The sequence below is a fragment of the Caloenas nicobarica genome, chromosome 3 (assembly GCF_036013445.1).
Source record: "Caloenas nicobarica isolate bCalNic1 chromosome 3, bCalNic1.hap1, whole genome shotgun sequence".
Classification (NCBI taxonomy): domain Eukaryota; kingdom Metazoa; phylum Chordata; class Aves; order Columbiformes; family Columbidae; genus Caloenas; species Caloenas nicobarica.
This window is the reverse complement of record NC_088247.1, coordinates 97,768,779-97,794,898: the sequence shown is the minus strand read 5'-3', so window position 1 is coordinate 97,794,898 and position 26,120 is coordinate 97,768,779. Positions and strand designations below refer to the sequence as shown.

Here is a 26,120-nt window from a genome sequence, read left to right as displayed (position 1 = left end):
TATAATTTTTCTTCTTGGAATAATATATAATTGAGGCTTCATTTTGCTGTTGGTATGTAAATATTAAAATGTAACTTTAATTATGGCCTTAAAATTGCCCTTCTCCTACCTGAGGATTTTGGAGCAAAATTTTGCTGATAGTAAGTCCAAGTGTATGTCCGGAGTTGTTTGCATGAGATATTGAAAAAAAAAAAAAGCTGGTAATAGTTTGGAACAGCTCAAACTGACTCTATAATGATTACTAAATGCAACTGTCAGATTTAACCTAGTAATAAAAATAACACAGAAGAACACCCTGACTTGGAAACACTTATGCAAGATACGTCCATTTTGTCAAGGAAGTAAACAGTTTTGTTTTGGTCAAATAGAACACAATGGCATTATCTGGTTGTTTGCGTTTCTAAATTCTCAAACGAAATTTATCTGCAATAACGACTTTGTTTTCTTCCTGGAATGGAGGTTGGGATTTAATTTTGTTGACTGTACCGTCATCTCCAAAGGCTCATTGTCTAGGAAACAGTGGACTAGCTTTACACATGGTGTGGTTTGTGCGTGAAAGTGATATGATTTTCCATCTAAGTATTACAATTTGAAAACAGTCCACTTTTTTTTTTTTTCCCCCAGCACAAAAGACCTTTTAGCATGTCTCCTTCTTGAAGTGTGGTTGTTCTTTAGCTGCTTCTATTCCTCGAGAACCCAAACCAAGTCAAAATCACTTGCATGAGCCGTTCTGCTCGGTGTAGGTACTGCAGAGGCTGAACTAAGCTGCAGAAGCTGGTCTTGGTGAGTCCGGGGAGAGCTGGCCATGCTCTTCCAAGGCCTGAACAGGAGTTAGAGAGACAACGGGAGCAGGTTCGTGTCTGACGGGCAGAGTGAGGGGACGAGAGGCAACAGTCCTGTGTCGCTGCCAGGGATGACAGAGTCACTCAGAAGGCTGAAATTCCTCACCCTGGAGAGGTTTTGTGGGGGTGCAGGTGTTTTGTGGGGGGCTGTGGAGTCGTTACTGTAGATAGCCCACCTCCGCAGGGGTTTCCTGAAAGCAGAAGCCGGGTTTGTGGCTGTAGGGGAGGGATGAGAGAGAAGGAAAAAGCTGGTGAAGTTGAAACATAAAAAGCACGTGAAAGGGACTTGCGGCTACAGAGATGGAACAAAATGTGTTGTTGCTGTCTGGGCCGGATGAGCGTTTCTGGTGGTGCCGAGGGGACCTGTGACAGTGTCCCCCGCTTTCCCCAACTTCAACCAAAACAGCTGCGAAGGGGGATTACAGCGGCAGGTGGCAAAAGCGAGGCGGGGGCCGGGCCGTGCTGCTCCTCGGCCGTCGCGGCCTCGCCCCGGCGGGCTCTGGGCTGCGAGCAGAAGCCTCGGGGCGCCGCCGCAGGGGCAGCCGCCGCCTCGCCCTCCGCAGCGGAACGGGCTTACCCCGCGGGCCGCCCCGGGAGGCGCTCCCGGGAGCCGGGGCGGCCGCCGGCCGGGCAGCGCGGCCCACCCCGCTCGGCGCCGCGGGCGTGTGTGCGGGGGCGGGGGGCGCAGCCGCCCGCGCTCTCGGGCGGGGGGCGGCGCTCGCCGCAGCGCCGGCCCCGCTCCTCGGCGGCGGGCGGGCGGTCACGGCGGACACGCAGCCGGCGGGGGCGGGGAGCGCGGCCTCAGCGGGCGGCATGAGCCCCCGGCGGCCCGCGCTGCTCGCGGCGGGGACGGAGGCGCCGAGGTACGGACCCCCGCCCCCGGCAGGTGCAGGGGCCTCCCGCGGCGCTCGCCTGTCCTTGTGGGGCCGGGGCTCGCCGCGGTCCCGCCCGCGGAGCGCCGAGCCGAGCGGGCGGAGGGGAAGGGTGAGGGAAGGGAGGAGCGAGGCAGGGGTGCCAGGCCCGGTCCGGCCCGGCCGCCGGCGCGGGAGAACCGAGGCGAGCCCGTGGTCTGCGCCTGCCCGCCCGGCCCGGCGCTCCCGCCTCCCCGCCCGCCGGCCCCCGCGCTCACGCCGCCCGCCCCCCTCTCTCCGCAGGGAGCCGCAGGGCGAGTAGCGCTGCCGCGGCCGGGCCCGCCGCCTCCGGGCCCGTGCGCCGCCGGCAGCCGCTGCCGCCAGCCGGGACTGCTGCCGCCAGCGCCGGGCCCAGCTCCCCCAGCCCCGCCGCCGCTTCCGCCGCCGCCCCGCCGGAGGTGAGTCCCGCGGCCGGGCCCGCCGCCGCCCGCTCCCCTCAGCGCCGCCCGCGGGTGTCGGGTCCTGGCAGCCGCTCCGGGGCGGGGGGAGAGACCGCCGGCATCCGCCCCGGCGCCCGCGACCTTTTCGGGGGAAAGATGGAGGCCGGCTGGGACCGCGCCTGTGCCCCCTCAGGGGAGCCGCGGGCAGGGGTCCCCGGAGCCCGCTGAGGGGAGGCGGCCCCGCTCAGGCGCCGGCCGGAGGGTCGCGCCGCCTCCTTCGTGCTCCCTGGAGCGGGGGTGGTTTCGTTCCCCGGTGACTAACGGCAGGGGCGGGCACCGTCCCCACGCCCCGTCCCGCCCGGAGAGCGCTACCTGTGCCTTGTGCTCCTCTCCCCCAGGACGGTCCCGCTGTGAAGAGAATGGCCGTGACTCTGGAGCAGGCCCAGCGGGTGGGCTACACCTGTCTGAAAGCACTCCTCAGGTTCGCTTTTATGGTGGCCAATAACCTGGTTGCTATTCCGTCCTACGTCTTGTATTTAATTGTGCTGCAGCCTCTCCGAATGCTGGACAGTAAAAGCTTCTGGTATATCGAAGGAGTATTATTTAAATGGCTTTTGGCTATGGTGGCTTCCTGGGGCTGGTGGGCAGGATATACAGGTAAGAATATCTTATTAACTTAAAATGTACAAATGCTGAGATGTAAATAAGTGTTAAAACACATCTGCGTTAGTGTGGGGACATGTAGGGGAATATGTAAATATAGTGGATATTTTGGGTGTTTTTCTTTTGGGTTTCTTATACAAATGCTTTGTAGTTCTGGATTGAGGTGCTGAATATACTGAAACATTTTTTGAAATTGTAGGTACAAACTTATTATGTGTTAAGTAAAATTTTCTCAATCAGCATTTTGTCGTAGTATGATCAGACATATTACTTTTCTGTAGTATCCTAATCACTTTGTCTCGGTGTTACATGAGAAAGATAATCTTCTCGAAACAGAGTTGATTTGTACTGTGTATGTAGCTGATAGCACCTAAATTTTTTATTAAGTCTATGCCTCTCTAAGTTATCTCCACTTGAAATGATCGGGACACAAGGCTATGAAGTTTGACACTAAGCTCGTGTCAGAAGAGTAGGTCTTCTATTCCGTGCCACAGCATCTGTCTTTTCTGCTGCTTCAGAATAGAGGGAACCTCTTTCACACAAATAGTGGTAACACAATGTTTCTCAACTGTATGGCTCTTCATTACTGTTAGCAGAGCTAATTACAGAACCTGTAGGGCTTTGCCTGTCTGCGTGCTTGCCTTGCAGTTATTATTGAACTTATTTTTGCTTGTTAGTGTTCATAGGCCCATCGGAGTGATGGACTGCACTGAAATATAAAGGAAGGCTCTGGTCTTGTCCTCAAATGCACCGATTTTCATGTTGGCTACTGCACTTTGTGCAAGAAAACAGCCATCAATTCTTTGTATGTGCTTAGACCTTGAAAAGGGGAGGGAATGAATCTACTGAGTGTGAAATATGAACAGCCCTTCTAAAATTCTTTCCCTCTCTTCTGCCCAGGCTGCGTCTGCAGGTCTTGTCCACGTAAACAGAGATAAAAAGGAATGGCAGCACGCAGCTCTGGAGTCTGCTCAGACTCCTCATTAGTCAGAAAGTCAGTGGTGACCCAGATGGAGCGCTCTTTTTGTTAGGCTACAAGAGCAGAAGCCGCTGTAATAATGTCCGTTTTGGTACCCTGTCGTGTGCCTTTCTGAGATGCACAAAGTTTCTCTGGATACTCTAGGTGAGCTTCCAGTTCATCTTAAGGGGATGGTGGCAGCAGCAAGCTAGATTCTGGTCTGTCGGGCTAGAACTGTCGCAGCGTCGTGCTGCTTCGAAGCTGCCTTGCCTGCTACAGCTCAAGCTTTTCCAGATATGCTGTTTTAAAAATCTTTGTTTATATTTGCTCATTAAAAGAAGTCCACATAGTATTTGCAGTGGCAGGTATATTTTTTGAGGTCTGCTTTATGCCTTAGAGCACAAAGGCCTTCCAGAAGGGAGGATTGACTTCCAACATGTTGTGTGTATTATTAATTGGCAATTGCAAAGTTTATGGGCATAATGGTAATATTAAAGTCATATGGCATGTGGCCCCGGGGATTCGCTGTGTATATTGCACATGCTAGTTAAAATTCAAGCCGTTGTCCCATGACAATATGGTTGTCAATTTTTGAAAGCAGTTTCTTTGGGATAGTTCTACTGCTGACTGCAGAACTGTGTGGTTTCTTTTGCCTATTGCTTGGAAAGTGGTCTTAGCATGACCTGCATATCCTAGAGTCTTCCCGAAGCATCTGCTGATTGGTGTTGCTGATGTATCTTGACAATCTGAAATACTTTGTTTTACAGTTTTGAAATGTCTTGAGTATGTTTTTCTGAAATGTGATTTACAAACAGCTACACAGAAGCGTTTTCTAGTATGGTATATGGGTAAGAGGGCCCTTTTCATTTTTCACTATGAAGCATGGCTTTTGTTTTAGGGAGGATTTTTAGCAAACGCTTGTACGAAGTCTAATCTTAAATATATTTTGATATGAAGGCATTAACATGTCTATACTGAAAGCTACAAAATAGGAAGAACGGCTTATTTTTTGTCCATTCTTTCTTTACCCTCATCAGTGCTCACCACCACATGCAGGACAAACCTGGAAAGCATATCTTTCTGGCTTTAACATGCACGGGCAGAATTATTTACGTGTCTGTTTCCAGACTGATAGATTTATAAAAGACTGTCGCTAGGTCCCCTCCTCTTACAGAGTACATCATAACTAATTCAGAACTGAAATACTACTTTATTATAGTATGCTATTTATTATAGCATCTGAAAGAGCCATTGCAGAACAGTTCTTCTGTTTGCAGTTCCAAAAACTAAGTCAGATAGGCTTCAATGTGTTCCATCTTTGCAAAAGTAAATACAAGAAAGTAGGTACGTATGAATTCTTTGAGAAGATTAAGGAGTTTTGTTTTGAGTAGCAGAACAGTTGGCGAGTTGGTTTGTTTTTCTTCTTGATTGAGAGGGTAACCAGCTAAACAAGTTTACTTGTGTTTTAATTGCAGGTAGTGTTCTGCAGTTATGTTGAAGGTGTGTTTCAGTTTTTAAATTTATTTACTTTTTCCCCTTCCCAGCTTGGATCATCTGTTGGGTGAGGAGTGACATAAACGATGTGTAATTAGGGACTTAAACTCAGTCTGCAAAGTAGATTCAGGGCAGACTTTTTTCCCCCGTCTAAGTTTGTATATAATGTGTATGAGAGAGCTCAAGGCCAAATGAAGAAATAAGGTGAGTGCTAGGTTTTCTTTCTGGTCTTTGCTGCTGTTGTGTGATTGTTGGTATATTTTATTGAATAAAGCTGGAAGAGCTGAGGAGAACTCATGAACTAGGTCTGCCCTTCTCCCCACCCACGCATAAACCTGTGTTTTTGTGCTAGGATCCTAGAGGATTTGTCACAGAAAGTACATGATCAGTGTCTGTATCAGCAGCTTTAATCTGTGCTTTTTGATAAATGTAGGTGTTTCTGTTTGCAGACTCACTTGGTGTTATGTAAAGAGAAGTATATAACTGGACAAGCAAAATAAAGGAACAGAAAGAGAAATTGTAAAGGTCACTCTACTTCCCCTAATCCTTTTCTTCTTAAGATGCAAGTATGAGAGAGAAGTTGGGTATAATTGCTTGCCTTTGAATTTCGAAGGGCAGAGTATGATAAACATCTATGTTGTTCTCTTGAACTCTATAGTGTTTCTTGTGAAAAGGAAAACCGAGTGTCTTATGAAGAACGTTCAGGTAGTCTAGCAATGTTATTTTATCTTGTATTCTCTTAGAAAGGCCTTCTTCTAATTCTTCTTAGCCTTTTTCTTTTTTTAAGGCTTTTTATATAAATGTATAGCTCTCCTTGTAGGAGCTATTCAGTTAGGACACTCGGAATCCGCATATTAGTGTGATTTGAAAGGCACCTTTGCATAACACTTCTAAATATTTTCCTGCATTTGTTGGAAGATGTGTTCTAAAAAAAGCAAACTCGAGAGTGCTTGATCCTTTGTTGGCAAGTACATTTTTCCCCCTATACTATAATTTGTCATTTAATATACAAGTAAACCAGAAACCACGAAAAAGTGCAGTAGATGTAATGGGAGGGAGATGGAGCATATCGGTGGTGGTGAATTTCTGATTACCTCCTGCTCCCCTATAAAACTAGTTTAAAGCAACCATCTTCTAGATTTCAACTTCTTTGGGCAAGTAACTATTTCAGGCTAAAGTTTAATATTCCTGTATCTAATCAGGTTGCTGGAGAAAAGCTTGCTTTTCTAAAATGTGCTTAGACAAACTGTTTTGTTGTCTCCTGCTGCTTCAATGCAGAGGTTAGCATTAGCCCGTGATAGTGTCAATGTGGTTTTGCAATTAGAAGTCTCTCTGACAGCGGAGCAGTCGGTGAGCAATGCAGTTGCGATAAGTGACGATGCTGGTCTTGTGCTTCGCTCTGCTCCGTGGAGCCGGGTGCTGTGGGGAGCAGTGGTTTGTGCCCAGTCTGTACCTCTGGCTGGGGGCAGCTGGTGGAGGATGAGTGTCCTCCGCCTGCAGGAACCCACAGTGCTCTTCTGCCTCTCAGAGCACCAGGGCAGAGAAGCGTTGCATGTGGTCACTGGGGTTGTGTGCATCTTGGGAGGGGGTTCCCTTGAGAGTTCTGCTTGGAGTGTTTTATACTCCAGCAGTGAAAAGAACAATTTGACAAAACCTTCTGTTTCAGGCTCTTGCCAATACGCACGGTCTTGCAATGATGTTGGATGGGTTGGTGGGCTGATGACAGGGAGAGTAATACAGCTCTGTTACCACACACGGAAAAGTCTTAGTACTGTGAGTATGCTTGCTGCTATAATGATGCACTGCTTAATAAAAAGCGAACTAATCCTATGGTATTGCCAGTTACTGTTCTGTGTCAGCTGGGAAGGTGACATTTAAATAGTGTCTGTAAGAATATTCTGGTTTTGTCAAGTGAGGAGAATTTCTCTTTCTTCCTTCTTTATTAATCAGCCAAGAAGAGTAAAATAGAGATTTGGATTTTTAGTTATGTCCCCTCTCCTCTTCCCTCAAGTGATTTAAAATTTATTGGCTGATTTGTACGTATGTTAAAGTAGAGACCACTCTATAATTTTTTCAGCAGTCATACACTTTTTTTTCCCCTCTAATTCAAAATCTTCTTTGCTTCCATTTTACCACTCAACAACCTCAACTCCTTTAATCTTCTTAGAACGTGAATATTTTTGTCTTCCAGAACTGTAAAAGATAGAGGTGGAGTTGCTGTGACAACACTTGCTCGGTGCAGGCAGCGAGCGCTGTCTTTGCTGCTTCTTGTGACAAGTCAGCTTCTCTCCTGGGGCAGGAAGTACAGCAGATGAGATAAAGTAAATTTTTTGTCCCAAATAAGGCAGGAGGTGTTATTTCAGGAGACCTACTGTGCATCTAACCCTGCCATTGTTTTCTACCCTCCTCTGTTCCTGCGGTATGATTTTTAACTGGCAATATTTTGGTTTTGGAGACGGTTCACCACTGAGGACTGGGCAGGAAGAGGTGTGGGGGACGAGGTCATGATTTCGAGGTCAGGCAGCGTATGAAATGGAGAAGCAGAATTGTTCTTCCTTTGTTCTTGCATTTGAATGCGTGAAAATACCTGATGTGACTCAGTAGATTAGGATAGCAGCATACCCCACAGAAACTTTTAGTTTACACTATGCCTCTGTGTTGAGTTTCCAGGTAATGCCTGATTTAAATGCCGATTTCTCTGATGCGTATGATTTGTGTGTACGTTATGTTGAGATCAAGCTGGGATCTTTGGATTTATTTTGCTGTTTGTAAGAGGAAGTTTGTGTGTAATTTGTGAGCTGTCTTGATAAGAAAAGGTTGGAGCTGAATGAGCTGGGGACATTGGAGCTATTTCTACCATGGCCTCAGAGCAAAGGCTCAATGTGCCTTTGCGTAAGAGGAGGTAAGGAGTGCAGTGAACTTACTGTCAACTTTGTGCAAGTGATGTGTCTGTCTGTAAAGAGTGCTGTACAGTGACCTTTGTCCTATTGTAATAATAATATGTAAAATCACACCAGGAAATTCCCGTCTCTTCTTTTTGGAACATGAGTTACAGGCTTTACCATACTTGTTTGTAGTTCACGTAGTGTCAGCAACATGTCAGAAGCATTAAAGCTTATCTTTCGTTTTCCTAGTGTATCATTTAACTGAAGGATCATTCCAAAAGATTAGGTGCTGAAATGCTCTCTGAATTATTTTTTTTGAAAGCTGCTGCCTTCTGGCACAAAACTTAGAGTAAAAGTACACGTTATTGGGGTTTTTTTTGGTAGTGATATTTTTGTTGTTTGTTGCTGTTTACAACCTTTTTTTTTTTTTCCCCTGCTCCCAGAGCAGGTTAGACTCTGCTCTTATTTCACCTGCTCTGGATAATACAAAAACAGTTGCAAGCATACCAAATCAGTCATGTCTGCCTAAGGGTAGTAAAGATGAATTATTGAGGAATACCTATACAGAAAGGTGTGATTATTAGTATTTATTTTAAGCCCAGGAATGGCTGTGGGATGCTTCTGAATTAGCTTATGTGCTAACAGCCAAATGAAGACAAAGTTTTGGGAACTCTGGGTTCTTTCCCTGGTTATGGCTGATTTTGTTATTTTTAGTGTGTTTTTATCCCTCCTAGGTCTTCTGGGCCTTTGTTTTCAGCATATCTATTCACACTAGGCATCTTACTTCTCCCTTCATTGCTGGTTGAGTGCCTGAAAGGATGTGACTAAGAATACCTGAAAGATGTTTCTGCGTTTTCTGTACCTTTTCTTATTCTTTTTCTTGATGATAGGCTATTAGGAACCATCTGAAATAATTGCAGGAAAGCTTTTATCCAGCTCTGATTTGGAGAAGGAAAATCTTAGGGAGTTAAATTATTTGTCTGCAAATTCTTTGCAGAGTGTATGAAGGAGGAATTTTTTTTCTGCTTCAACAGTGTGATCGTGTCTGTATTGGAGTATGTCAGAGATGCAATTTCTCGTTCTAATATAACTGTTCCAAAGCATAGAAATTTTAGAGCTTTTCAAGAAAACGGGAGAAAAAATTGGATGTTTAATGTGGACAAACCCTATTTTCTCTGTCATTTTTGTTCTGAGAATTACTTTTTTAGAATGAAACTGGAAACAAATGGACAGAATATATTCCTTTCCCTTTCTCTGTCAAGTGTGGGTGAGGGATGAAGAAGTCTTGCCAAAGGTTAGTTTGGCAAGGTTTTAAGCCGCTGAAAACCAGATCTTAAAAATGGAAGAGTTGTGCAACCTTAATTAGGCAGGGCAGTTAGTAAATCCTTTATGGAATATAAGCTTAGTGGTGTAACTTTCTAGGGCTAACTGAGCCAAAATACAGCTCCAAGATATGTAATCTGCTTGCTTTTATTACAGTGGAATATAAACTCTAATGCTTAAATGACATGTCAAACGTGGGGTTGCGTAGGCACGTAATTGTACTGCTGTTGCAGTCACCACAGTCGAGATAATAGTCCAGTGATTTGTATATGCAGTTACTGAAATAAATAAGGCTAATGTGTTTGCATTCCTAAAAACGTTCCGTGACATCAGCGAAGGATTCTGCATATGAGAGTGTATTTTTTTTTTTTTCTTTTTCTCTCCTTCCACAAGCATTTCAAGCAGGCAGTGCCGCTGAAGAAAGCCAGTCCCAGCCTTCCAGACTCATCCTAGCACTGCTGCTTCAGTTCTATTGGCCAGATATTTCAATGATTGTGGGATGAATCAGGATCACGGCTGTGACCCATACTAAAGCTACCCACCCACTTTTTTTGCTGGGTGACTTACAAAACACACTGCGTCCCTAACCCGTTTCATTTTCCTGCGTGGTGAAAGACAAAGATAGGAACAAATGGCAAAGGGAAGGAGGAAGGAACTGCATCTTTTGGTTGGAAGTACCAGCTTTAATGTGTTTGAACTACTGCTTATGACCCCAATTCAAGAGAGCGGCCCTGTGCAGGGTAGGGTTGTATTACGTGAATAAAATGTCGGTGAAGTGAACTTTGTCACCTTTTCTTACTATTTTGTTAACAGGTTAGTGTTGTTTAGACTGGAAAAGTGCCTTCTGCAAAGTTCCTTTGGAGAAGAAAACTAAGTGTAGGGTGAGAACAAAGGGTTATCATAAACTGAAAACTGGTTGATAAAAGAAGAAAAAGACCAGTGTTCATTTTGATGAAAGCTTAGCAGTGGGATTTCTCTGAAGTTTTGTGCGCGTACTGTTTGAATTTGTCAGCTACAGAGACAATTTCAAGGAACTTCAAAAGCACTTGAGCGGTATGAATAGCCAACAAAGTGCAGAAGTTGTTCAGCAGTGAACAGTCCAAAGTAATAAACATTTAAGTAAAGTAGCGGTTTAGGAAAGAGATTAGTATCATGGTGGAGAGCTTAGGGAAAGTTTTTGGCTCAGTGCACAACTATACCTTCTGTTCTAAAATAAATAAAGAACAGGATGGAGAGTAATACTAAAAAAATATCAGTGGTTTGACTTCATACTTTGCTGAATTTTGTCTCAGTTGTTTTAAAGCTATTGAAGAATTCAGAAGGGCTCTAAGAGAGTCAACAACTTCATTAGTGCAAGCTGAAATCAAATCAGAACAATTTCAGTCCCAGCTGAACTTGAATGGGAACTGAATTGGACAACTCGGTGAATCTGTTTCTTGGGCAGAATAGAGCAGAAGAGATGCAATGTCTCCCTGCCTCTGTCTAAAGAAGACGAGGGATGGGGGCTTTTGGTGTCAATGGAAGGTAAAAAAATTGAAGTCTTCAAGTTTTAATGAGACAGGGGTTTTGTTTAGTTGGTTTGTGTGTGTTTGTTTGTCTTTTCTTTCATTATGTCTTTTCACAAATATTTACAGGCTAGTGCCAATGGCGTTACTTCTTTTGAGTCATATAATCTGAAAACTTCTTGTTTAAATATTATAGTTCTAAAAGGTAAGGAATCATCATTGTTCAAGTAGTCTAATGGTTTAAACAAGCTTAGAGATTCACTTCTGTTTTGTAATTTAAGTAAAGGGGGAGAGGAAAGATTAATAGCTTTATTACTGCTTCTCACTTATGCAGAATTAAAAATAGAAATGGTGTTCTAAGAGCAAGGGCCAGTGCTGCTGCTGGTTGGGAGAACGTAGGTTCTGGAAAGTTGAATCATTAGCACAATGTCGTAAGTGCTTGTGGGTGTGGGGTTTTTTGGTGGCAAAAAGGAGGATTTTGTTTAAGATTTTTTTAAAAATTTTGTTTCGCTTGTTTTCTAGTATCCTGAAGTTACAAGAATATGCAGTTTCTGTGAAAGTCCATAGTGTCTGTGTTTGCTTGCCAAGAACTGGGGAAAGAAAAATAATATTAAGAATACATTTTTTTGGTTAATTTAAACATCAGTTATGTTTGAGTGTGGCGGGCTGTTGAACACCATTTTAATGTAACTTGGTGACTTAAATATGACAGTGTTTTAAGCATAGTTTCCTGATGGAATTAAGCTACTCGTTTAACAGCTATTCTTTCTCTCACCCCTCCCACACTTCTGATTTGCCTCCTTGCAAATTTGTCTGCGATTGACCAGATGGTTCAGATTTCCGACGTAATGCTGTTCTCATGAGTTTTGTGAAAATCGGCAGCTGAGCGGAGGAGAGAGACCCAAGTTAGTGCCTCAGCTGAGGGTAGCGCAGGCAGATTTGGGCATCGTATGTCTTGTTTGACGTCTGCTGCACATCCAACCAGTGCTTCAATGGTTTTTGGGTTTGCCACAGTGCTGGCAGATCTTGTCCAGCCTGTTGAGGAGAAGGAGGTTAGACAACAAGAAGTTTTAGGGAAACTAGGCTTTGTTATTTCTGCTGCTTCTGGAGCAACATGTTCGTCTGGTGGTGGCAGATGGTGTATGAAGCAGCGTCCTTTCCTTTAGGTGATGTTTAGTCCACCTTGCTGATCATAGCCTTTTAGATCCAACAGACATATGCAGATAACTGTTTAATATTAATATAAGGAAAAAGGATAAGGTGGTAAAAGAACTTAAAGTATTGTGTTTTTATAATAAGACTTTCTACCGTGTATATAAACCAGGAATTGGCATAGCCTCCTGAAAGGAGGACTGGAAGGGCATCGACCTGACTGAAACTCTCAGGAAAGAACAGTGGTGCTCAGATTACTGTAGGCAGGACAGAGTAAAGGAGAAAGTAAGTCATGAATCTGACCCAGGGACATGTAGAAACACGAGGTTTGAGGTGTATTTGAGTGTATTTGGGGAGACTTGCGAGACAGCAACGGTGTAGGTGGTAAGCATCATGAGAGTCTGTCAAAAAGGGTTCTGTACCACTCTGCAGCATGTGTGAAGACATTGCATTAGAAAGGTAGCCTCTTGAGGTTTGTACCTGAACCTGGTCTATTTTGATATGCATAAATATATATAGATGGCCTGGCAAAACTCCAACTCTAGTAACTGCCGGTTTCCTTTCCAAATATATTCTTCCTTCAGATCGATTTTCATTTCCTGTGCTTGTCTCTGGCATAGAATTGAGTTGTTGTTCCTCTTAGCAACAGCTTTACTTGGAAATAAATATAACTGTAGCCTGTGTATACACTAATATAGCATGAAGGATCTATAAAGTTCAGTTTACATTTGTAAAAATGCTTTCAGATGCATGTACAGTTAATATACATGTCTGTTAAGCCTCTTACATGTAGTGGATTACATGAAAACAAACAGATGAATATTTTTTTGTATTTGAGACTCTTCTATTTGTATCATCAAACCTAACACTTTGGTCTTCTAACCTAGTAACGTAGGAAGGGAATGTGACAACAGCAAGGCCTTTGCCCAGGTAATTCTGTTGTCTTAGATGTGCTTAAAGATCATTTGATGCCTACCTTGGGTTTCTGGAGCTTGACAAGATTTTTACAGGCTAGAGAAGCACTTTTGTCCCTCATCTATTTCAGAGGGAGAAAATATTGAAACATTCCCTTCCCCCTCCCCGTATTGCTTACATTCTTTGCGACTGTTTTAACAGCCTACTAAACTTTAAAAGCTAAAATGCAGAGCTGAATTCACGTAACCACGAGTGGCGTCACCGCGCGTCACTGCAGGGAGGCTAAGGGCTATTTAGGTGGCTGCTGTGGTGAAGGAACCATCACAGGTGGCCTGCTGCATCCTTTTTCAGTCCCAGTACCACCCTTCCCTGATACTTGGCAAAAACAATGTGGTAAATCTGAGTGTCTGGTCACTTACTGGGTTTGCTTTGGGGCAGGGTTTCTTTGAGCAAAGTACGGAGGATTTAGTTGGAGAAGTAGAATTTGATATTTGAAGTGTATTGACCCACCCTCTTAACTCTGTGTGAGTGCTAGACTTTTGTAGCTTGAACAAATTTATTTTTGCCTAGTTTATGTCTGAGGAAACAGTAATTTGCTACGTTTTTGGCAAGTGCTTCGTGAGTAGCTCACTTATAGCCACGGATCATGACAAGCTGCATGTAAAGTGCTAACAGTGCCTGTTGCTACCCACAGACTTAGGAGTATTTGCATTAATCATTTAATTGTAAAGTGGAATTTTGAGATTTGTAGTACCTTGCTGTATTTGAAATGGAGAAGTCTGTTTCCAGTCTCTTTCACAGCTCTGTTGTTCAACCCCTTTACTGATGCTCTCCAGAGAAATTGCTCTGCAGTGAAGTACTGTTTTTAATTCAAGTACTCTGAAGTCTGTTCTTTTTCTTTTTTTGTTCCTCCAGCATTTGTCTGCTGTCATTTTTACCATTTGTTCCCAACATATAGGAAAACTTTTTGATCTGAGATGTGGATTTTTTTTTTTTAATTAGGGGAGGGAGAAGCCTCAATTACTGTCATTGCAGCAGCATATTTCAAAATTGGGACCTGAATATTTCATTGAAAGGTGCATTGAATATTAGTCTGTGCGCTGAGGATGAAGGGTAGGTATTGGACACAGCCATTCAGAATGTTTGAATAAATTTGTTTGTATAAAGTCCAACCATTTTACATAGTAAAAAGTACTACCGAAACTCCCAGTGAGACTGTCAGCCACAAATCCAAGATATTTTTTGCAGTTGTTAGCAGGTGTAAGAGGATTATTTGTTTTGTAATAGTAACAGATGCCAGAGAGCTAAACTTTTTTTAAAATGAGGAACAGTAGACTTTCTGCTTTGAGGAACATCAGCTGGAATAATGTAATGAGAGAGGCTGTTTTTTCCTGCTAATTACTTCACTTGTGACAGCCTGAGAGTACCATTAAAGGCATCGCTTCTGATTTTATGATCATGGACTTCTGCTTACTGGCAACCTGAAATGTGGCCACACAATTCTTAAGAGTTACTGAACTGGTGTAAGATAACCTGGCGTAAATTTAAATATGGTAAGGTGCTTTGGTTACAGTAATATACTGCGTCACACCAGCAAAAGTACTTGCTTACGTTCCTGGCTAGAATTACTGTCATACACTTTCCAGCATGCTGTCCAGACTTCGGCCTCTTGTTTTATTAATGGGACTTGCATAAACAGAAACATAAAACTGAATACAGCAATTTTCTGTCATGTTAATCTGCATCATTAGGTTCTTATTGTTTTATGATTAAATTATTTGACTGGCAAATAGGTTAACAACAGATGAAGAGAAGGCTGAAGTACTCAACTTTTTTGCCTCAGTCTTCACTGGCAAGCTCTACTCCCACACCTCTTGAGTGGATGAGTTGCAAGACAGGGACTGGGGGAGCAAGGTCCCTCCCGCTGTAAGAGAAGATCAGGCTCATGACCACCTGAGGAACCTGAACACAGGTAGATCTATGGGACCTGGTGAGATGCATCCCAGAGTCCTGAGGCAATAGGCTGATGTCGTTGCCAAGCCAATCTCCATGGTATTTGAGAAGTCAAGGCCATCAGGTGATGGCCTGGTGACTGGAAAAAGGGAAACATCGCACCTGTTTTTAAAAAGGGTAGAAAGGAGGAGCCCAGGAACTACCGACCTGTCAGCCTGACCTCTGTGCCTGGGAAGATCATGGAACAGATCCTCCCAGAAAGCTGTGCTAAGGCACATGGAGACCAGGGAGGTGATTCGAGACAGCCAGCACGGCTTCACCGAGGGCAAGTCCTGCCTGGCCAACCTCGTGGCCTTCTACGATGGAGTGACTACGTTGGTGGACAAAGGAAGAGCTACGGATGTTGTCTGTCTGGGCTTCTGTAAAGCCTTTGACGTGGTCCCCCACAACATCCTTCTCTCTAGATCGGAAAGATACAGATTTGATGGGTGGACTGTTCGGTGATGAGGAATTGGTTGGATGGTCACATCCAGAGGGTAGTGGTCAATGGCTCAATGTCTGGATGGACACCTGTGACAAGTGGTGTCCCCTGGGGTCCATATTGGGACCAGTACTGTTTGATAGCTTCACCAGTGAGACAGACAGTGGGATTGAGGGCACCCTCAGCAGGTTTACAGATGACACCAGACTGAGTGGTGTGGCTCACACACTTGAGGGACGGGATGTCATCCAGAGGGACCTTGAGAAGTGGGGCCATGTGAACCTCCTGAGGTTCAACAAGGCCAGGAGAGAGGTCCTGTACATGGGTCAGGGCAACGGCTGGTATATGTATGGGCTGAGGGATGAAGGGATTGAGAGCAGCCATGTGGAGAAGGACTTGGGGATACTGGTGGATGAAAGATTGGACATGAGCCGGAAATGTGCGCTTGCAGCCCAGAGGTGGTTCTGCCCCTGTCCTGCATCCATCTGTGGAGTCCTCAGCACAGGAAAGGCACAGACCTGTTGGAGAGGGGTCAGAGGAGGCTGCGGAAGTGGTCAGAGGGCTGGAACAGCTCTGCTGTGAGGATGGGCTGAGAGAGTTGGGGTTGTTCAGCATGGAGGAGGCTCCGGGAGACATTATTGCGGCCTTTCAGTACTTGAAAGGGGCCTATGAGAAAGATGGGGACAGACTTTTTAGCAGGGCCTGTTACGACAGGACAAGGAATGATGGTTTTAAACTAAAGGATGGGAGGTTCAGGCTAGACGTGAGGAAGAAACTTTTTACAATGAGAGTGGTAGAACACTGGCCCAGGTTTCCCAGAGAGGTGGTAGATGCCCCATCCCTGGAGACATTCAAGGCCAGGCTGGACGGGGCTCTGAGCAACCTGATCTAGTTGAAGATGTCCCTGCTAATGGCAGGGGGTTGGACTAGATGAGCTTTGAAGGTCCCTTACAACCCAAACTATTCTATGATTCTGTTTTGGTTAAATTTGTGGTAACTGAATATTGTTTTCTTTCTGGCCTTTATAAAATCCATTATTTGAAAAAAATGAACATAGTATCTAAAAAGTCCAAGGGAAAATACTTTTACAGTTCTTGTTCATGTTGTCACTTGTTTGTTTTAAAGGCTGTTGTTTGTAGCATGGGTGAGAAGTTTAACAAAGTCCTTTAAACCTAAGAGTTTAAGGCTTCTTTTAAAAGGTTTGTCTGTCTGCTTCCTTGTATCTATATTCAGTTATTTTTCGACTCTTCGCATGCCTCTTATTATTATGATTTCCTCTGCACACTGCAACTTAAATGTCCAATGACTTGGTTCTGTTTTGTGGTAAATGGCAACATTAACCCACTGGAATGGTAGAACGGTCTAGAGGTGAATGGGGGGGAGGAAAGGATCATGCCGCAGCCGTTTGATTAGCAGGCAGGTTTAGTGCTTGAGGATATACACTGAATACATGTTTCTGTTCTTATGATCATTTAGGCGCTCAGTAGCTCTGTTTTTACTGTCCAGAGTTGACTGCGCTGAAGAGGTTTAAATGGTCAATGTCCTTCGAGTGGAAACAAGTTCCTCAGTTCTGAGGTCACTGTAGGGAGACAGTAAATAAATGCACAGAATGGCCTTTTGCCTTTCCCCTGTAGGCCATTTAACAGAGCTAATATAAAGTAAAAGGTTTTCCAAATACATCTGGCACTACTTTTATGTGGTGTTTATTTGCAGTGTGTCATGAGATGGGCTGAAAAACATCAGCTGTATAACCAGGCAGCATCAACTTAGGCAAGACCTGAAGAATATGAAGAGGTCGCTGTGAGACGGCTGAGCTTGATTTAAATAAGCAGAAGGTAATGACCAGAGCTGGGATACAGGAATGGTCCTACTGCATTCAGAATCTTGATTTCCAGTAACAGTATTATTGGTTTTCTTGCCTTGAACCTTCTGCCAGTGATTAAATTAATGCGATTTGCTTCTGTTAGGAGGAAAAATTTATGAAGATGTGGTATTTTTTGAATCAGTATGACTTATTTAAAGGATCTGTGCAAAGTCATGTTTTTCTGATCCCAATTGGATTTGAACACTGGGAAAATGTTTTCCTTACTCAGTAGTGAAATTATGTTTGTTGGGTTTTTTTTAACCTAGCACATCTTCTGAAAAGCACAGTCTTGGTTCTTACCTGTAATCACTCTGGCAGCTTTTCTTGATACGTAAGCTTTTGGCTGTAACCCTTGCCTGCACTCAGTCCTGGTGGTACCAGTTCTAGACCTAAGTATTTGAACGTTTGAGGGCTGATCAGGCTTTTTCACCGTGCTATTTAATTAGGCTTGGTATGTAGGGAGAGATGAATGCAAACTCTCACGTGGAGTTCTAGGCAAGTTCTGCATCTTTTTTTAAAGAAAAAGTAATGTTTGCTCACTTCCAGCCCTATTGCAGTTTTGTAATTCCTGTATTTGATAAACACCAAGGCATTTCAGAGAATTTCATGGGTACCAGAAACCCTTTGTTAGTTACCTTTCTAGCTATGATGTAAGTGCACTAGAATAATGTGCTTTATCAGCTTCCTGTGAGAAGTTGCTCTGCCTTTTTGTGCAATCCAGTTTTCTGCATTCTGCGTATCTTTTACCTGAAAGAGCCTCTTGTATAGCACTCTGAAAAGTTTATGGTCCCAAGATATACAGTAGTTTAAGCCTCGCAGTTAAAGATGGAAATGAGACTTCCAGCTCATGTCTTTTCGTTGCTCTTCAGCCTCTCCAGTCCCTTGTGCAGTAGGTAGTAACTAAATTCTGTTGAGTTCCTCCACTGTCTCCAGGAAGGCTTGGTATTCCATGGCCTTGGGATATTCATTGTAGGATTGCTGAATAGGTCATGTTATTTCTGCAACTGTGTTTTTTTGGGAAAAACATGTGAAAAGCTTCTAGATGCTCAGGTTTCCTTGGAATGATATAGGAAGCTTGCCATCTACAAATCTTAAAAGGACAAGAAATGGGTGTCTCTTCTGAGCAGGTTTGTTGCTACATTACACCAGCCTCTTTAAAGCCATATTTTCAACTTGCCTGACTTGGAAATCTAGACTAAGTAGAAGCAGAATCTTCCGAATGGCTAGAACTGTGGCTTTACAAATATCTTTTTTTGTTTGGTTGGGGGTTTTTTAAAAGAGCTAAACAGAAATTTTTGCAGCACTTTGTTGTAATAGGGCTTGTTCCTTTTTAAATAACAGTCAAAAAATTGTGCAGTCTTTGTTGGTAGTTTATTTTGGGCAGTTCAACAGTTATCATGGAATATACTTAAAATTTCAAGTCTTACATATCACTGTCCAGAAGCAGTAAGGTCTTGAATCTGCCCATTTTGAAAGCAAAAAATCTAGTGTGGGTTACGTCCATCTATTTACCTATTTATGATAATGGATTTTTCTTTCTTTATAGCTGTCAGATTCTGCTAATGTCTTATTCTCTTCTTGAAACAGAAATACATATTTTTCCCAGATTACTTATTTGAAGGCAAGCTTCTGTCTTGTGGATGCTTCTTTCCCCCCCCCCTCCAAGTGGGGTCTTTGTCCAGTTTCCTCAGTATTCATAATATCCTGAGCCACACCGTGCAGACTCTGTTTCTCTGTTTCTGTTGTACAGAGAAGAAAGTTTGGGTCCCAGTGGAAAGTCCTGTGGTGTCGCAGCTCTGTGTAAGCAGCTGAGCAGTTGAATGGAAACTGCGGGAGTGCTGCGGTCCTGCACGACAGCTTGTTGAGCGTCAGTCTGCTTCTTGAGTTTCTTCTGTTTCTCTTTTGATCAGGATCCTCAGAGTTAACAGCTGGGGCTGCAAGGCAGATTTCAGCCATCCCTCCTGCTTTGAAAGAGGTAGTCCTTTCTCTGAAGGAAACAGGACTGCTATTTCGCAAGTCATTGGCTTTGCATAGACTATTACCCTAATGGGATTTTTCACACAGTTGGTTTGGATACACTGTGGGGTTTTTTTTTTTGGTGTTGATTACACAATCTGAAAAGTATCCCTTTACTTAGGTCTGTGAACCTGGGTGTATTCTCTGGGCATTGTCTCCCCCAAAACCTGACTGGGAAGATCTGCTTTCATCCTGTATCTGTTAGCTTTTTAAGGCTGTATGATATGGTAGCTCTACTTTTTGAGCCACCTTAACAGTTGAGGGAAGTGAAGAATCACAGAATCACAGAATGTCAGGGATTGGAAGGGACCTCAAAAGATCATCCAGTCCCATCCCCCCGCTGGAGCAGGAACACCCAGATGAGGTTACACAGGAAGGCGTCCAGGCGGGTTTTGAATGTCTCCAGAGAAGGAGACTCCACAACCTCCCTGGGCAGCCTGTTCCAGGCTCTGTCACCCTCACTGAGAAGAAGTTTCTTCTCAAATTTAAGTGGAACCTCTTGTGTTCCAGTTTGTACCCATTGCCCCTTGTTTTATCATTGGTTGTCACCAAGAAGAGCCTGGCTCCATCCTCGTGACACTCACCCTTTACATATTTACAAACGTTAATGAGGTCACCCCTCAGTCTCCTCTTCTCCAAGCTAAAGAGCCCCAGCTCCCTCAGCCTTTCCTCATAAGGGAGATGCTCTGCTCTCTTAATCATCTTTGTTGCCCTGCGCTGGACTCTCTCCAGCAGTTCCCTGTCCTTCTGGAACTGAGCTGTGTCCAGAACTGGACACAATATTCCAGATGAGGTCTCACCAGGGCAGAGTAGAGAGGGAGGAGAACCTCTCTCGACCTACTAACCAAGAAACGTATGAATGACGCTTTGGCAACACAGGGAATTTCACATCTGGAAAGGCAAGCAACAGGATCAAATTAGTAATGCATACCATTGCCAGTGACTCAAAAGAAAACTGTAGTAATAGTATTGTAGTTGGTGTTACTGCCCCTGGGTAGATTCTGCTGCCTAGACAGTTGACTCTGCAAGGACAGCTCAGGTTATTGTTATGATTTAGTACTTGAGCTGTGACAGAGGGTGTGCCTTCGGAGTGCTCTCTTGGGGAGAAAATATTTAATTTGCTTTCCACAAACAAATCCAAAGCCCACAAAAAACCAAAGAGCTTTAACCCTCTTCCTGCCTAAATAGTGGTTCTGTAGTGTCTGTGGCACATGGGTACAAAATTTTTATAACAAGAACATTTATTTTTCCCTTTTGTACTTAGGCTTATGGGGAAAAGGCGGGGGGGAGGGAGTGTGCATGTTTTTAATGTGTTCTTTAAAACAACAAAACTCTACGTTTGCTGTGCTCTAAAGACCACAGCATGCCTAACAAATTTGTTGTAAAAAGGAATTCATAGCTATTTTGAAGGTAACTTAGGTGACTCATGCTGGTTATGCTTTGCACATTGGGCCTACCAGACTTGCCCAGCAGGTCTTCCGCTGCAGCAGACCACAGTTCCATAAGGATTCATTCTGGTCAAACTGGTGTGTGTTTCCCCGTCATCCCATCTTCCTCTGATAGCTCTGATTGTCCTGGTTTGCCCCTTTTTTTTTTCTTTTTCTTTTTTTTTTTTTTTTCACCAGCACAGCACCTGATGTTGCAGTGGCTTCTCAGCTATAAAAGCAACTTGCCTAAAATAGGAAAAATAAGGAATATCTTAGATAAAGATAGTAGGGGAAATAACTGAGGCCTTTACATGTTGGGGATTTTTTTTATTTACTTGTTACTATAATCTCTAAGTTTTATGTTTTAAGTAGATGTCAGTAGCTATAACTGAGTGCTAAGTAGTAATTTGAATGTCTTGGTGGTTGAGTAACTAAAAGTAGCTCAATTTGAATGTAGTTGCTTGCATACTATGTGTTCGACATGCAGACAAAACAGTCTCCATGGAGTAGTTTGATTTGCCATAATATTTCATAATATAGCTAAAGATACAGATAAAGATATAAATGAAAATCTGAAGATCTCTATCTTTGGATTAAGATCTCAAGACCTTATAGCAGTGAACATAATGGTTTATTCTGGTCAAAATGCATTGTTGCCTCAAGTTTGTGGTGTTCGTTACTGGTCCCATGTTTTTGCCTGAGTCTGATGATCCCAGGTGAATCATATTCTGCTTCTTCCATATTAAGGTTTGAACTATCCTTCAAATTCATGTCTTTACTGCAGTTCTGCAGGAAAACCTTGCCAGTTTGTATTTGCTACATGTGACTGTAAATGCTGTTCCTTTTCATGCCGCAGGATGAAATTGTAGCTTTTGTTGTAGTGAAGGTATCCACTAAGAAATAATTCTGTTAACACAGTGTTTTTCCTCCTGGTGTCAGGCTGTAGATCACAGAATCACAAAATTGTTTAGGTTGGAAGGAACCTCTGAGGGTCATACAGTTAACTCCCTGCTCAAAGCACGGTCAGCTAGAGCAGGTTGCCCAGGTCCATGTCCAGTCAGGTTTTGAATAGGTTCAAGGATGGACACTCCACAGCCTCACTGTGCAACCTGTGCCAGTGTTTGACCACTCTTGTAATAAACTTTTTTTTTCCTTTTTTCCCTTGTATTGAAGTGGGATATCCTGTATTTCAATTAGTGCCCATAGCCTCTCAGCCAGACTCTTTTCCTGCAGTATCCACTGACAGTCTAAGTGGTCTTTGCTCCTCTCCCTGCAACCCCATCAGGTACTTATATATGGGTAAGATTTCCACCCCAGCACCTTTTAGTCTCCAGGCTGAGCAGTCTCAGCTCCCTCAGCCTCTCCTCATATAAAAGATGCTCTGGTCTCCTAATGATCTTAGTGGCTGTTTGTTGGACTCACTCCGGTTAAGTCTGCATCTTACATTATATTGGGATGTCCAAAACTGGACCCAGCCCTCCAGACGTGGCCTCCTCAGCGCGGAGCAGAGGGGAAGGATCATGTCCTTCCGCCTGCTGACAGTGCTTTTCCTAATGCAGACCAGGATACTGTTTGCCCAGCCATGAAGATGCATTTCTTGCTTGTGGTCAGCGCGATCCAACAAGACCCCATGGCCATTCCTCCAGAGCTTCTTCCCAGGTGTGGGACTGGGCACTTCCCGGTGTTGAACCCCCTGAGTATCTTGTTGGCTCATTTCTCCAGCCTGTCTCACATCCCTCCGAATGGCACCAAAACCATCTGGCGTATCATCCACTCCTCTCTCTTCTGCGTTCTCTGCAGTCTTGCCCCAAATTTGCAGAGGATGCACTCTGTCTTACCGGTCAGGCTGCCAATGAGGATGTTGAACAGCACTGGTCCCAGTATCGACCCTGGGGTACAGCCCTAGTAACTGGCCTCCAGCTGGACGTGGTGCTGCTGGAGATGGTAATTCTCTCTCCTACAACTTTCCTTCTGAAAGCTCAAGTCCAAGTGTTGACATATTGGATTTCAGACTACCTTATCCCTTTTTTTGTGCTATAAATGACTTTTTTCCTTTTTCTTCCTGTTTTATTTCCCATTCTTTTCAGATATATATAGAGGGGAGACCCGCCTCTAACTCACTCTGACTTGAGCCCAGGAAGGAACTGCTGCAGCTTGAGAGATGAGAATGTTTGTGAAGATACCTGTAATTTTTGAAGGGGGGGAGCCATGGAGCTTATATTGAGTTGTTCCTGTTTGTCAGCTCTGTTCATGCTTGGTTAGTTGCTCAGCAGTAGTGATGGGGCAGATGAATATGGGTAAAGTACTGTAGCATCCTGCTGAGTTCAAGTTATTAAAAACACAGAGCTGCAGCCAACTGTTCTTTGCTTGCAAGGTTGATAAGGGTAACAATAATAGCAAACTCTGTAGCATTTTGTAGTTACCCAGCTGCACTGGTATGTTTTTCCATCAGAGGAAGGAAACACTCTTGCCTCTTCTCAGCGCTCTTCTGTGGTACTTAAACTTTTATGAAGAGAGGATTGCTTGATATGTTGTAATGGTAGTGTATTCTGAAATTCCTGTTTTGAAAGTAACTTTTTAATTCTAGGAAAGCCAATCTGTTTTCAATAAAACTATCGTACAGATGTAACTTTCTTTAAGCTTAAGATGTATTTTGCATTGTAGCCATGCTTTCAATACTGTAGTTTCAATACACAGTACACTGAATATGACTTTTGAAACTGTGGTATCAAATTATGCAAATTCGATTTTGGATTACCTTCTCGTTAAGAGTGAACATCAGTGTTAGGGGTGAAACTGCAAGAATTTGACTCTTACTTTAAAAAAACCAAAAAAAACCCAAAAAAAAACCCAACAGGAAAAGTTCTGTGGATTTAGTATATGAAGTCGTGTGCTTGAGTGGTGAGAATCCTTTCTCATTTGTAAAAGGCATCCTTGTAGAGAAAGAGACTAAAATGTAGGGCCCACAGACTTGTCTGACAAAAAGAGTCTCTCTGAGCAAATGCTGGACCTTTTTGCATTGATTGTGGTGTTTCCATCATTGTTGCTGGCCTGAGGCTGAATGACAGAAAATGCAAACTGATAGAAAAGCTTTTGTACCTTGATGGTTCTTCTTAAAATTTTCAAATTTTAATATCTGTCTAGGGAGCAATAGAACAGGACATTTTTTTCATACAAGTGAATATATGGCCCTGTGATTGTCAAAGCAGGTTTCTCAATACATAAAATTTTGCAGTCTTATTAAGCTGTATAACAGCTGAGATCCTTCTATTCAGAGTCTCTTCAATGCTTGTTTTGAATATGTTTCTTTGCTTCTGTCACTTAATGGTTACAGCTTTTCAGTCATCCCCAGATTGTTTAGAAGCTTTTAACCAGCAAAAGGCTAAAGTTTAACTTATATACCTCTTCTTGGTTTATGGTAATCTTAAAGGCAGTCCTGTAAACTTTGTCTTTGTTTGATGATATTGGAAATATACAGTTTTGAATGTAGATTGACAGTGTGTGTTTCCACAATGTAACTAGGAGCGACCAAAATGGTACTGAATGTGAACTGAAGTGCTAGTAGTTAATCTGGAGTATATTTACTGTTGGTTCAGATTCCTCTGTCTTTATAGGACCTTGGTGACAATGTGCTTCTAACTAGGTATTTTTTTGTACATAGTTTGAAACTGCATAGGGTTGTTTTTAACTTTCAAGCCTATTTGATATTTGCTATCCCTTAATAATCATTAGTTGTTCTGATGTTTCATTTCCTAAGTGTATTTAAAAATGTAAAAAAGTATTCTTTCACGTTGAGAAAAAATTGTGAGTCTGGCCCATTGTTTTGCTTCTCCTTCTCCAGGCTTCAAACAAACGGATTTTTTTTTTCTGGCCATTGTAACATCTGCAGTATGTAAGGTATTAGAGCTGTAGGATATTAGTTCATGAATGCATTGATGTTCCTATGGGTAGTTAATGTATTTTGTCTGTCACTGGGGAGGAATGTGCTATACAGCTTGCTCCTTCTGCAAGTGGTCTGACTCATGAGCTTGAGGTACTTGAGAAGAATTTCAGTGCTCCATCCCATTCTTCAGACTCACAGTTGCTTTTCTAATAATAGAAGCAGCAGAACAGACAGTGGAATTGCTTCTCAACTGCTACAGTTTATTAACAGTATAGTCATGAAAGCTGACATCAACTGCAATGTTCACGTTTCAGAGTCCTCACTTCCCTGTGTGGCTGTGAACACCACATCTCTTGTACCACTCTCTGGAAGCAGTAACCACCATATACAAGTGGTGTTCCAGTTTGGATCATCAGAGCTATCAGCTGTGGGACTTTGGTGCCTCTAGAATTCAAGCAGTGTCATGGGAGCGGTGTAAAAAAGCTGCTGGAGACCTCCAGCAAAATGTGGAGGATGTGTCCAGCGAAAGATGTGTTCTTGTGAGACTTAAGTTATATTGGAACTATTCCTTAAATATCTGTAGTGGTTATCGCTTGTGTATCCTGACAGAATTTGTTTTCACTTTAAAAGTTTCCTTATCGTATAAACTGCTTGCCTAGCATAATTGTGAGAGGCGAAGCTCTTGAAATGGTATTGCTTGTGCTGAAGTCGGTGGAAGAAGTTCGCTTCACTGAAGGCGGGCTGCGGTTTCGCTTTTATTGATTCTCAATCACATACGGGTAAGAGGAGCCCTCTCTTCAGCCACAAGCATCATCTCTTGTGCCAGTGCATTATAGAATTCAAGCAAACTGTACCCAGGAGGTCTCGAACCTGCACTCCAGAAAAATGAAGTCGGTCTTTAGAAGTAGTCACCACTAGGCCCTACTTCCAAAAAGAACTGCTGTGCATTAGGAAAAATGTCGTTCTTGGGTTGGTTAGGAAGATGAAGGAGCTAGAACATCTCTGTTGTAATTGTCTCTTGTTTTTAACGCCTCTTACTGTCAGTGAATTGAAGTGAGAGTGTGGATTGACTTAGGGCATAAATATTGTGACTGCTGAAGTCCTCTTCTCCACAAAGCAGCTCTGTCCGTAAACTGCGGAGGGGAGAGGGTGTAAGTTAAGAAGGATGGAACTGAAAGCAAAAAGAAATGTTTCCTGCAATGAAATGTAGAGGGGTGCAAAATGGTATGTTGCAGAAAAATGAAGATGGTGACTGGGATATATTAAACCCAGCCTTGCTTTATTAACATGTACTGTAGGAACTATCTCTGTTTGCAGGCTTCTGTTCCCCAGCTGCTGCTTCCTCTCTGACTTCTCTAGGATAAGCATTTTTCTTGATGGAAATAAAAGGAAAAAATTGTTGGTGCAGGTCAGTTTATTGTCATCACAAAAACCTGAATCAAGTTAGCTGTAAAAGATGGTATTTTTT

General features: G+C 43.3%; 1 protein-coding gene across 2 annotated transcripts in view; it reads left to right on the top strand.

The window, feature by feature from the left end:
• Positions 1-1,555: 1,555 nt before the first annotated feature.
• The window catches only part of LPGAT1 (lysophosphatidylglycerol acyltransferase 1), a 69,439-nt gene continuing 44,874 nt past the window's right edge, over positions 1,556-26,120 (top strand). Inside the window, exons 1-3 of one of the 2 annotated variants that reach the window (XM_065632097.1) lie at positions 1,556-1,705; positions 1,997-2,151; positions 2,532-2,790. In XM_065632097.1, the coding sequence (XP_065488169.1) occupies positions 2,553-2,790 (238 nt within the window). In that variant the 5' untranslated portion in view covers positions 1,556-1,705; positions 1,997-2,151; positions 2,532-2,552. Of the gene's footprint in view, positions 1,706-1,996; positions 2,152-2,531; positions 2,791-3,822; positions 3,920-26,120 lie in introns of those variants that run through there. The other variant, XM_065632098.1, reaches the window with a different exon arrangement.